Source organism: Aquarana catesbeiana, linkage group LG03 (genome assembly GCF_042186555.1).
Source record: "Aquarana catesbeiana isolate 2022-GZ linkage group LG03, ASM4218655v1, whole genome shotgun sequence".
NCBI lineage: Eukaryota > Metazoa > Chordata > Amphibia > Anura > Ranidae > Aquarana > Aquarana catesbeiana.
In genome coordinates this window covers 642,451,504-642,463,160 of record NC_133326.1, presented here as the reverse complement: position 1 = coordinate 642,463,160, position 11,657 = coordinate 642,451,504, and the positions used below count along the sequence as shown (strand labels likewise).

At 45.4% G+C, this 11,657-nt stretch overlaps 1 protein-coding gene across 1 annotated transcript; it reads left to right on the top strand.

Annotated features, from left to right (window-relative positions):
* Positions 1-291: 291 nt before the first annotated feature.
* On the top strand, positions 292-10,665 carry LOC141134703 (ribonucleoprotein PTB-binding 1-like). The gene is made up of 3 exons (XM_073624143.1): positions 292-713; positions 8,353-8,419; positions 9,804-10,665. The coding sequence occupies exons 1-3, from the start codon at positions 492-494 to the stop codon at positions 10,400-10,402; spliced, it is 888 nt and encodes a 295-aa protein (XP_073480244.1). The 5' UTR covers positions 292-491; the 3' UTR covers positions 10,403-10,665.
* The last annotated feature ends 992 nt before the right edge of the window (positions 10,666-11,657 follow it).

The following is an 11,657-nucleotide window of genomic DNA, read 5'->3' as shown; positions in this document are numbered from 1 at the left end:
ATGAGGGACAAATGAGGAGGAAAGAGGGACAGAGGGACATTGCTCCAAATCAGGGACAGTCCCTTGAATTCAGGGACAGTTGGGAGCTTTGCCTGTGTAATTCATATTAAAGGGATGAGGTGGCAACTCTAATGGCCAGCCTTAGAAGCTGGCCGAATAAGGAGCCAACTTGATGTTCACAATGTAGGAGGAGGAGGTATGTGTTGTACACACAGTCCTGATGTCAGCTGACCACACACTCACACACAGTGATGGTGACAGCGGGTCACGTGGTCACACACACAGAGTTGGAATGACAAATCCCTCTACTGATCATCCTATGTCCGCTACACGTTGCCCTCCGATCCCGCCCCCATCACCATGCCAACGCAGCGGAGGCGGGGCGGCGTCCGAAGCAGCCAATCGGCGCGGCCTCCCCCGGCCGGTTTAAACTCGGCCAATGAGGGCGCAGCTCCAGTGTTGTGCTCAGGTGGACGAACTTTCCTGTCAAGATGGCAGCGGCCGTGTCCGTTAGAGGTACCGGGGAACCGAGCGGAGGGGGCTGGGAGAGCGACCAGGATGACGGGGAAGTGTTCATCCCGGAGGAGGAGGACCGCGGGGAGCCCCGGCTGGAGCCCCAGGAGATCCGGAGCCGGGTGGAGAGGATGAAGAGGGAGGTGAGGAACCGGAGGAAGATCCTCATCAAGGGGCTGCCGGGAGACATCGCCAACCAGGTGAGGAGGGGCCCGGTGTGTGTATGAGAGAGGGGCCCGGTGTGTGTATGAGAGAGGGGCCCCTGTGTGTAAGAGAGGGGCCTATGTGTTCTCTGACCCCCCCCCCCCCCCCCCAATATGTTGGTTATGTGTCACCTCTGTGGGGCAAATTAATAAAAAAAAAAAAAAAAAAAAAAAGAGAGAGATATATATATATATATCTATCATTTTTATTATGTGAAAGTGTCCCAATTAGTGCCCTTTCACACTGAGGTGCTTTGCAGACACTATATAGCGTTACAATAAGCGCCCTGAAACAGCGGCTCCAATGTGACAGAGCCCTCGCGGTGCGCTGGCGGGGCATCAGAAAAAGTCCTGCCAGCAGCTTCTTTGGCGCATCCCTGCCCATTGAAAACAATGGGACAGCACTGCGTTTTGCGGGTGGATTTGACTCCTTTTCGGACGTTAGCGGGGGGTTAAGCGCCGCTAAAAATAGCGCCACTTTACCGCTGACGCCTGGGGCGGCTCAGTAAGAAAGGGGTCTTAGCCATCCCCCCCCCCCCCGGTGTCATGTGACTCGTTAGTGTTACAAGGTTTCAGGTATGAATGGGGAGCAGGTGTGTTAAATTTGGTGTTATCGCTCTCACTCTCTCATACTGGTCACTGGAAGTTCAACATGGCACCTCATGGCAAAGAACTCTCTGAGGATCTGAAAAAAACAATTGTTGCCAAAAAGATGGCCGAGGGTTCCTCCAGAGGGTTCCTCCAGAGGGTTCCTCCAGAGGGTTCCTCCAGAGGGTTCCTCCAGAGGGTTCCTCCAGAGGGTTCCTCCAGAGGGTTCCTCCAGAGGGTTCCTCCAGAGGGTTCCTCCAGAGGGTTCCTCCAGAGGGTTCCTCCAGAGGGTTCCTCCAGAGGGTTCCTCCAGCTGTGGCTGATCCACCTTTTTGATGATGCCTACAGAGTTCAAGGTTCAGCATCACTTGGCAAAGCCAGCTGCTTGACACCAAATATCTTTTTAGCTGTCTTTTAAGGGTGGCATTCTGAGCACCGTTTTTAAGGGGGACATTCTTCCTATTGGCCGCCAGTATAAGGGGCACTGTTCATATTGCCCCTGATAAATTTGGTTTTAGTAATGGTTCCTCGTGATCTGAAAATTATTTTTGGGGTTCCTCTAGGGTTAAAAGATTGACATAGGCTGGCCTAGGCTATAAGAAGATTGCCAAGACACTGAAGCTGATCTGCAGCACTGTGGCCAAGACCATACAAACATTTAACTCCCCAGTGCCGGCCTTCTATCGATATGTGCCTGCGCGGGGCGGAGCCGCACTCCAGCTGATTGCCAAATGACATGACCGTGGCGCATGCGCACATCAGAGGAGGCATCTTTCCACGGGAGAGAGAATGTCACGGAAACAATTAAAAGCTATTCACTGAGCAGAGGGACACCATCGTTCTCATATTGTACCTCGCTGGTGCTGTGCGGGGTTTCAGTCTGCTCAAGGTTGACTTTTGTCGTTGTTGCACTGCGGCTGTAGTGTCTTGATCAGCGCCTGTGTCTAAGACCCCTTTCACACCGAGGGCGTTTTGCAGGCGCTATAGCGTTAAAAATAGCGCCTGCAATCCGCCCTCAAACAGCTGCAGCATTGTCTCCAGTGTGAAAGCCCGAGTGCTTTCACACTGGAGCGCTGCGCTGGCAGGACATCAGCTTTTTTGGCGTGATGTGTTTACCGCTCCTCCACCGCTGCTCCCCATTGAAATCAATGGGACAGCGCTGGGATACCGCCGGCAAAACGCCGCTATTGCGGGTGGTTTTAACCCTTTCTCGGCCGCTAGCGGGGGTAAAAGTGCCCTGCTAGAGGCTGAAATGCGCCGCTAATCCGATGGTTTTACCGCCGACGCGATGGGCAGCTCGGTGTGAAAGGGCTCTAAGGGCGGGTTGCAACACAAGACAAAGTCTCACCCTTCAACACAGCCTCAAGCCGCCCTGCAACGCCGAGGCATAATGTAACTACAGTGTTCCCCCCCCCCCCCCCCCCCCCGCTCTGTGAATAGTTCTCAATTGTGTGCGTAAATTTCCCTCTCTCGTCAAAAAAAATTGCCTCCTGTGATGTGCGCATGTGCCATGTTCACGTCACTCCAGCTGATCAGAAAGTCAGCTGGAGAGCTGATCCGTTCTACGCATGCGCAGGCTCTTTTCGACAGAGGGCACAAATATCGATAGAACACCGGCAGCACTCATGCAGCCCCAGACCATGACACTCCCACCACCATGCTTGACTGTAGGCAAGACACACTTGTCTTTGATATAAGCCTAGGCCAATGACCAGGAACAGGAAGTGGGCTGTATAAGGTTTACTGGCAGAAAAAAATGTTTTATTATCCAAAGTTAAAACCACAAGGGAAGAAGATTTAATAGATTTGGGGGGTGACGACTGATGGTCCACTTTAATTAAAGGGGGTCAGTCAGCACTTAATAGTTGTGTGGTGGATCCTGTATTTAATCCATTAGCATGCATCCAGAGCTCCTCCTCCTAAAATGGGGACCACTGGGGTAGTAATAAAAAAAAAAAAAAAAAAAAAAAAAAAAAAAAAATCTATATCAAAAATGTCAGCTTACATTTAATGGTGTGTACCTGGCACTTGGGATAGTCCACATACAAGTAGGGAGAGACACCCCCCCCCCCCCCCAATTCAGCGCACACTCAGACCGATGTGTGTTCTACTACCGAAGGTCAAAATCTGCAATCAGGGATCTGTTTTGTTGTTTTTAACTAAAATAGAGACGTTAGTATCACTTGAAGTGCCGGTTCACACCAGATGTCAGATATCGCATGTGATTCTCACAGCACTGCTAGTGCATGTGATCTGCATATCTGTGCGATGCAAATTCAGCCATACAGATTGTATGGCTGAATTTGCATTGCGTTCGGATCAAAATCACGCAGGACCCTTTTATTTTTATCTATATCTATCTCCATGTTTATGCAGCTTGTGTATATAGTTGCTTGCTGTTCAAATATTTTAACCCTTTAGTGTTTAGTCATACAGGTACCAAAATTGTTCAGCGATGTTTGTCGACTGGAATTTTTTTTTTTGTACTGTAGACCTAGAAGTGTTCTAACCTTTCCATACGTGTGATCATTGTACATGCACCCTATTAGTAGCTGCTGATGCTATTGATATTTCCATGTGGGTCCTGAATGAGACGATGGTGCGGCATTCCCTCGCCTTCAGACATTTGGAATTGGCTGAAGTCATTCTTTGCATTCACTGCAGCTGCCCGTATGTCTCATTTAGGACCAACATGTAAAAAAATAGCTTGTAATGGTTGATATTTACATGGGTGGCCACTAGACTCCAGTAATGCTGTATGCATTTAAACTGTGACATGCCTACAGCATATGGACAACTTTAAATGGGGGATCTTGTTGCCAGCAGTATCCTGTGTTTATTGCCTATGCTTGTCTGAATGGATGTCTAATCTATTCTGCTGGCACACCTACTGTATTATTTATTGGGGTTGATTTACTAAAGTCAAATGGGATGAGCAGTTGCACTCTACAAGAATAGTTGCTCCAGAGCTTAAGGCCCCTTTCACACTTGTGCGACTTCAAAGTCATGTGATTTGGGATCAGTACTACTTTGTAGGACTTTGGCATTAACCAATGAAAAAATACATGGTGTGAGACAATTCCTTTTCCTGCCATTCCTGTAAGCAGCTTGTGCTTACAAAGTCGTACTGAAATCGTGTCTATTATTCAGGTACGATTTGAATGCTACTTGAGGGTTTAACATTGAGGTCTATGGACATCAACTCGCATGGAAGTCGGACCAAAGTAGTGCAGGGACTACTTTGAAGTCGGCACGACTTAAAGTCCTGCCAATATGAATGGTAAAGCAGAAGCTCAATTTTTGGGTGGAACTCTGCTTTAATGATGGAGCAAAAGCTCTGCTGACGTCTGTCATCCATATATGCATTTTTTTTTTTTTTTTTTTTTTCCTCTAAGCTCTGGAGCAACTGCACTTGCAAAATGCAGTCTTTTTGCCTTTAGTAAATCAACGCGTGTGTGTCTTTCAAAACCCTAATGGTGACAAAATGGCTTTTTTGCAGGACGTTGGAGGCGTTTTTCCTGTGATTGGTGTTGTTGTGTGTAGTGTTAGATGTTAATCCAGATAAGACTTGAAGTAGCTTAGTTGTGCTTTCCTCTCCTCCAGTAAAATGATGTGATCAATCCTTTGTGGAGCGGTCAGGCCTGAAGCTGGCTCCTGAATACAGAGGACTGAGCTGACCCGGTGATCCCTGAAGCAGTTTGTCTTTCCCCCTTTGTTGGGATGATGTCACTGGCCTCTCATACAGCTGTGCCCTGCAGTGTTGTGTTCTGTACTTGTCATTCAGTCCTGTGATCCCCATACTCCCCTGTCAGTGGCCTCCTGACAATAGGATCGTGCGCAAATTCCAGTCCCCTCTCTAACGCAGATGGCATCACCCGGGGATGATTATCAGGTTATGCAAGGCTTCAAACCCGCTCATGTTATATACAAAATGAAAAGTTAAAAATCACATGCTGGGTTCTGGTCGTTGTGTTTTATACTCATTATGATTTTCAGTTGTCATCCTTTTTTTCTAGTTGGTTTGAAGTTGTTCCCTTCTCTTCCAGAACACTCGCTGTCATGCCTTTTTGATTGACACATTTTACTTTATTTCTATCTGGCTGTGTTCCATGGAGTAAAAATAGGCCTGGAGGGCACAGTGGCATTGCAGATACACTTGTTACAAAAGCATCCACATGAAACCCAAGTTTTATTTTCCATAGTCTTGGTAACAAATATTATAACAGCTTGGCAACTTGTAGGTTTAAATTGTCAGGGGTGAAGGGCAGTAAAAATAGGTGGTTGAGCTGTGGATTTATTTGGGGGCTCCCCTCCAACTACTAAAGCTGCTGACATTTAACTCCTGTCCATCCTGTCCAAGGATCCAACACCACCCTCGCCTAAGCCAATTCCTTACTGGTCACTGGCACTAGAGGAGGTGCAACTTCTGCTTGGATTGCCAAACTGGTCTTGCCATGTGGTTTTGGACACATGTCAAAACCAGGGTCCTGGGCCCCCCCCAAAAAAAGTTTCAAGAGTGATCGAGGAAGGGGGTATTCTGCTTTTGAACTACAAAGGCAGCTGACTGGGGTTGTACACCTGTCACTGCAAAAAAGTGACCTGATCAAGTGAAAGGGGCCTTAATCATTTCTTTCATCTGCCCAGGACTACATGTCCCATGAGGCGTTGCTCCTCACACATTCACAAGTTTACAAGCACTTGCTGACCTGTGTGGATAGTGTGCTGAGCTTGTATGTATACTGACATGTAAATGATGCATTCTGTATGCAGGCCAACTAATCGGCTTTCAAATGATAAGAGGGTGTTTGGTTTTTTTTTTTGTTTTTTTTTTTTTTTTTTGTTTTTTTGTTTTTTTTGTGTATGCATGCAGCATTGGAGAATTTTTAGCTCTTGCCATCTCTTTGGCTCCATAAATCTCCAATGGGGACATGACTGCAATAAACACCTCGCAGTGTCGCATCCTATTTTTTTTTTTTTCTTTGCTTTATTCAATACTAAACAGTTTTGCATAATGATGACCTGAGATTTGGGTGACTTGTGAAAGTTTATCTCCTTTAAACACCCTCACTTTTTTATTTAGAATAGAAAATTCCCCTAAATGGACTTTACCGGCACTTTGCTAAGAAATATATATGTATATTTACGTAATGTATGTGACAGAGTATAAAAAATAAAAGGATTTTTATTTAAACATAACATAGCTTTAAAAAATAATATTTCATACATTCCACAAAGCATATTACATAATTACATAGTTAATAGTGTGATATTTATCCCAAAACAGTAAGTTGTAAAGGAGCTCTTTTTCACACCCGACGCGTTTCGGAATAAACAATGTTTTTGTCCTTCAGGGGTGTAGCAAAAAAGAGAACAGTTCGTTTTGTAATATGCTAAATTGAGTTCCTTTAAAAATCCAAAACTGGAATGGCATTGGGCATTGTCGCTGGTGCAGTTAGTATATCCCTCCCAGATGCGTGCAGGCCAAAGCGACTACTGAGGCAACGCTGGATGCTGGGATGCGCGGCTGGCAAACATGAAACCTGAGCTAAATCAGATCTTCTTTTTTTGCCTCAGTAGTCGGGAGGGACGGGGATAGGTGAGACACTGTATACCCACTAAATTGGGATCACTACCAGTTGATACCATTCAGCACTAATCTTGATGTTCTTATACTAACTGCACCAGCGACAATGCCCAATGCCATTCCAGTTTTGGATTTTTAAAGGAACTCAATTTAGCATATTACAAAACGAACTGTTCTCTTTTTTGCTACACCCCTGAAGGACAAAAACATTGTTTATTCCGAAACGCGTCGGTGTGAAAGAGCTCCCGTACAACTTACTGTTTTGGGATAAATATCACACTATTAACTATGTAATATGCTTTGTGGAATGTATGAAATACTATGTTTTTAAAGCTATGTTATGTTTAAATAAAAATCCTTTTATATTTTTATACTGTCACATACAATTATTATTTATATTTATATTTTTCTTAGCAAAGTGCCGGTAAAGTCCATTTAGGGGAATTTTCTATTCTATATAGTTGTATCTGGATGTGGCACAGCCCCGGTTCACCTAAGGAAGCAAATCACCCCATATTCCCCTTTTTTATTTTTTTTGTACCAAGCTGAATGAGGGCTTGCTTCTAATTCTCGAGTATATGTAAATACTTTAGTGCATGAAGTCTGGTCACATACCGTATAAGTCGAGTTTTTCAGCGCATTTTTTTTGTGCTGAAAGTGCCCCCCTCGACTTATACTGGAGTCAAGCACTTTTCTGCAGCAAAAAATTTCATTTTCTGAACAGACTTTGGGGCCCCGTATCTCAGGGCCAGTTGGTGCTAGGAACCCCAAATTTTGTGTGCAAACCCAGTGGAACTGGTACCATAACACACCCAAAGCTGGAGTTCCTAGCACCAAGTGGCCCTGAGATACGGGGCCCCAAAATTTGTTCAGAAAATGTCATTCTCTGCTGCAGAAAAGTGCTTGACGTTTTCTGAACCGATTTTGGGGCCGTATCTCAGGACCACTTGGTGCTAGAAACCCCAGCTTTGGATATTTTATGGTGTTAGTTCCACTGGGTTTGCATACCAAATTTGGTGTTCCTAGCACTAAGTGGCCCCGAGATACGTTATATCATATCATTTTGGGACCCTTTGGGTTCAGAGACGCCAAATTTTGGCTGCAGCTAGGGGGCATCTAGGAACCCTTAACTACTGAGTGTGAAGTTCGGGGGACCTATGGCTGCAAATGGGCACAGTGAGGCTGCAAATGAGCATTGTTGACCCTCTTTTCCACTTGCAGTAGCTGCACATTTCTCACCCTCGTCTTATACGCGGGTCAATAAGTTTTTTTTTCCCCCCTTTATTTGTGGTAAATTGGGGCCTCGACTTATCCTCGAGTATATACGGTATTTAAGTCCTCGCTTTACCACCTTCATTGTTTACTTTATAAAACAATTTTATAATCTTGTTCTAAATGATGTATGAGCTAGCCTTAATATTGTGTATACACTTGATTTAACTTTTTTATTTTATTTTTTTGCAGGAAGTCCATGATCTCCTGGCAGACTATGAGCTGAAATACTGTTTTGTTGATAAATATAAAGGAACTGGTAAGAACCAAATGTTTGATTATCTGGACAAAGGCTGGTGAAACTACAAGTCTGTCTGTGAGTTACCTAATTTAGGGATTGATATACATGGAGGGTGAAGAGGGCCTGTGCCCTTGGCTACCGTCCCCTTGGACCTTTAGGAACCACATTTGTAGGTTTAGGGTCATGTCTGATTCTCCATGCGATCTGGATACTTGTGAAGGTGTTGGTTTAGGACCACATTGGAAAGAGGGGCTTATGTGGCTTCTAGGTCATCTGTAAAACCTAATGACATTGTGATCCCTTCCGCTGCCTATAGGAAAGATCATGTAAGGTCCTCTAAACTTCTTGCTTATGGCTCATAGATGTCCCTCTTCAGGTGGCACTCCACTTTAAGACATTTTGTTTGCACACTGCCACACTTGGCACTTTTTTTGGGGGCGGAGCTGGTACCTGGTGTTGACAGGTACCCGCTCCCACTTCCTTCTCAGATTGATAAATGATGCAGTGATCTGAGCCGGAAGTTCATCCCCCCCCACCTGTGTCTTCTGGGACACATCACAGGTCCCAAAAGACTACAGGACCATTCACAAGATGCAGTAGGAAACCAGCTGTGAAGTCACAAGGCTAAGGCTTCACTTCTGGTTTCCCTTGCTTGAGATGCTGGTGCCTGCACCCAAAGCCGATTTAAGAATCGGCTCAGATGAGGATGTTGTTGGATCCCTGGACAGGTAGGTGCACTTATAATAAAAGTCAGCAGTTACAGTATTTGTAGCTAACATTTTTTTATTTTTTATTTTTTTTTTGGTGGGGGGAGCCTGGAGCTCCTCTTCAAAGAGTGTGAATGACCCCCACCTCCCCCCCCAAAAAAAAAAAAGCTTACTTGCCTCCATGCTACAGCATCAGTCTGCTGCAGCTGTCCCCCACAGGCTCTAATCTTTGGAACTGAGTGATCATGGAGCTATTGATCCATTCAGTTCTCAGTCATCTTGGAGCAGAGAGCAGTTGAGTGTAACCAGTTAGTTGCCTGTTTGTCTTCATTACCCAAAATGACCATATTGGGGAGTTGTGACTTACTGACAAGTACGTTTGTACTGGGTCAGCAGCTCCCAAATATGCAAGTTAGAGTTTGCATATCAGCCAGGCAGATGGCCGGTCCAATTGGTTTTCAGCATGACCTGGTTGCAAGCCTTTTGTTTTAGGGTATCATGGGGGAGCCATGTGATAATAGGCCATTTCTGCATGTTGGCATGTTTACCTTTCCCATAGTCTTTTCGCACTGCTGTAAACTTGTGACCCATGGCTCTCTCTCCTATAGCATGTCAGCTTAGGTTGTATGACCTTCTGTGGAGTACTAGTATGAGATGTGCTTACTAAAGAGTTCTCCATGTTTTGTATCCTGCAGCTTTTGTTACATTGCTGAATGGAGAACAAGCAGAATCTGCCATCCGTCGATTTCACCACACTCATCTCCGTGACCGTGAGATCTCAGTACAACTGCAGCCCACAGACTCCCTGCTCTGTATCGCGAACCTACCACCCGGTTATACCCAGCAGCAGTTTGAGGACTTGGTCCGCCCGTTTGGTAATCTGGAGCGGTGTTTCCTGGTGTACAGCGGTGTTACGGGACATCCCAAGGGCTATGGCTTTGTGGAGTACATGAAGAAGGACTCTGCTTCCCGTGCCAAATCAGACCTGCTAGGCAGGCAGCTGGGTTCCCGTACGCTGTACGTTCATTGGTCAGATGTGACTCAGCTAACCTACGAACTGCTTCACTCCCACTGCCTGTGTGTGGAGCATCTGAAGGAGTGTGACTTCACAGAGTTGAAGGCTGCCTTCTCCAAATCCTGCACACCCTCTTTCTGCCAGGTGGGTGCGCTGTTGTCTTCTGTTATGCGGATATTTGGTGAACATTGTATATATTTGTGCTACTGTAATCTATATAGGAGTATTAAGATTGGAATTCTCGCAGAAAGCACACAGCTTACCAGTGGGTTACTCTAGCTTGGCTGAAAAGCATTTGAAGTGTCCATATGAGTCTCCTGATACTACACTAATCTTCTCAATCACTCTACCTTTCTGGAGGGACAGGTACAACCAGCATTGCTAGCTTCTGCTACTGAAGCTCAGAAGCATTTTGAGGCAGGTACTTTGCATCACACACATGCGTATCCCAGGATATTCATTGCTTCTGGAAGCCCAGCAGTTGGACGTGGGCCTTTACTGTGAGCATTAAAGCAGAACTCTACTCTCTCAATCAACATTGACTATTTTTTTTTTTTTTTTTTCTCTCCTGGTTTCCATGCCTAGGCAACTGTCATACATCCCAGGAGCCTTCAGGAGGGGAGGAGAGTTTTTTTATATCAGCTAAGCACACCCTTCTGCCTGCATGCCTGAGCTAATGGCAGATGGATTCTGGGAAGTGAGTGCTACATGACTCATCTGGGGGCGCGCAGCGTGGCGATCCTCTGGCGGAGGCTCCTTGCCACATGATCAGCTGTGACCAATCACAGCTGATCATCACGTGAACCAGGAAGTGCCGGTTAATGGCTTTCCTCAGTTCGTGCTGACAGGGAGAGCCGATCAGCGGCTCTGTCAGAGGGGGGGTCTGTGCTCATAATCAGCACATTGATTATCAGCACAGCCCCATGAGAGGTGCAGATCAGCTGCCAGTTAGTGACCATCAGTTCTAAATGTCAGTGAAGGAGAAAACAACATTTTACAACAGACGAAGAAAAACTTTAATTTTTTTTTTTTTTTTTTGTCAAGAAAAAGAAAATTTTGTTTTTTGCAAAGGTGAACTTATCCTTTAAGGCAGACAGGCCAGTAAATTTTAATTCCATAGCCTATGGCAGCGAATAGACTAGGCAGTTCAGCCTGCTCTTATTTTGTGAAGGTCATGGTTTTTTTTTTCCTTGGAACAGCTGTTAAGTGACCGTTAAATGGCCATCCATTATTTATTTTTTTTTGTTTTATATACTGGCTTGTTCATTGTATAAGATGCCTAACCACTTACCAACCGGCCACTGTATATATACGTCATTACTTTAAAGATGGATATCTCGGTAACGGCAGCAGCTGCTGCCACAACCGAGGTATCCATCTTTAGGGCCGGCGGTTCTGTACACAATAATGGTGGTCTCTGCGGCGGGTTCACCGTTTACTTTATTAAACTGAAAAAATAAAGTAAAATTAATAAAAAAAAAAAAAAAAAAAAAATTTTTTTAAAGCGCCCTGTCCCAACGAGCTCACGTGCAGA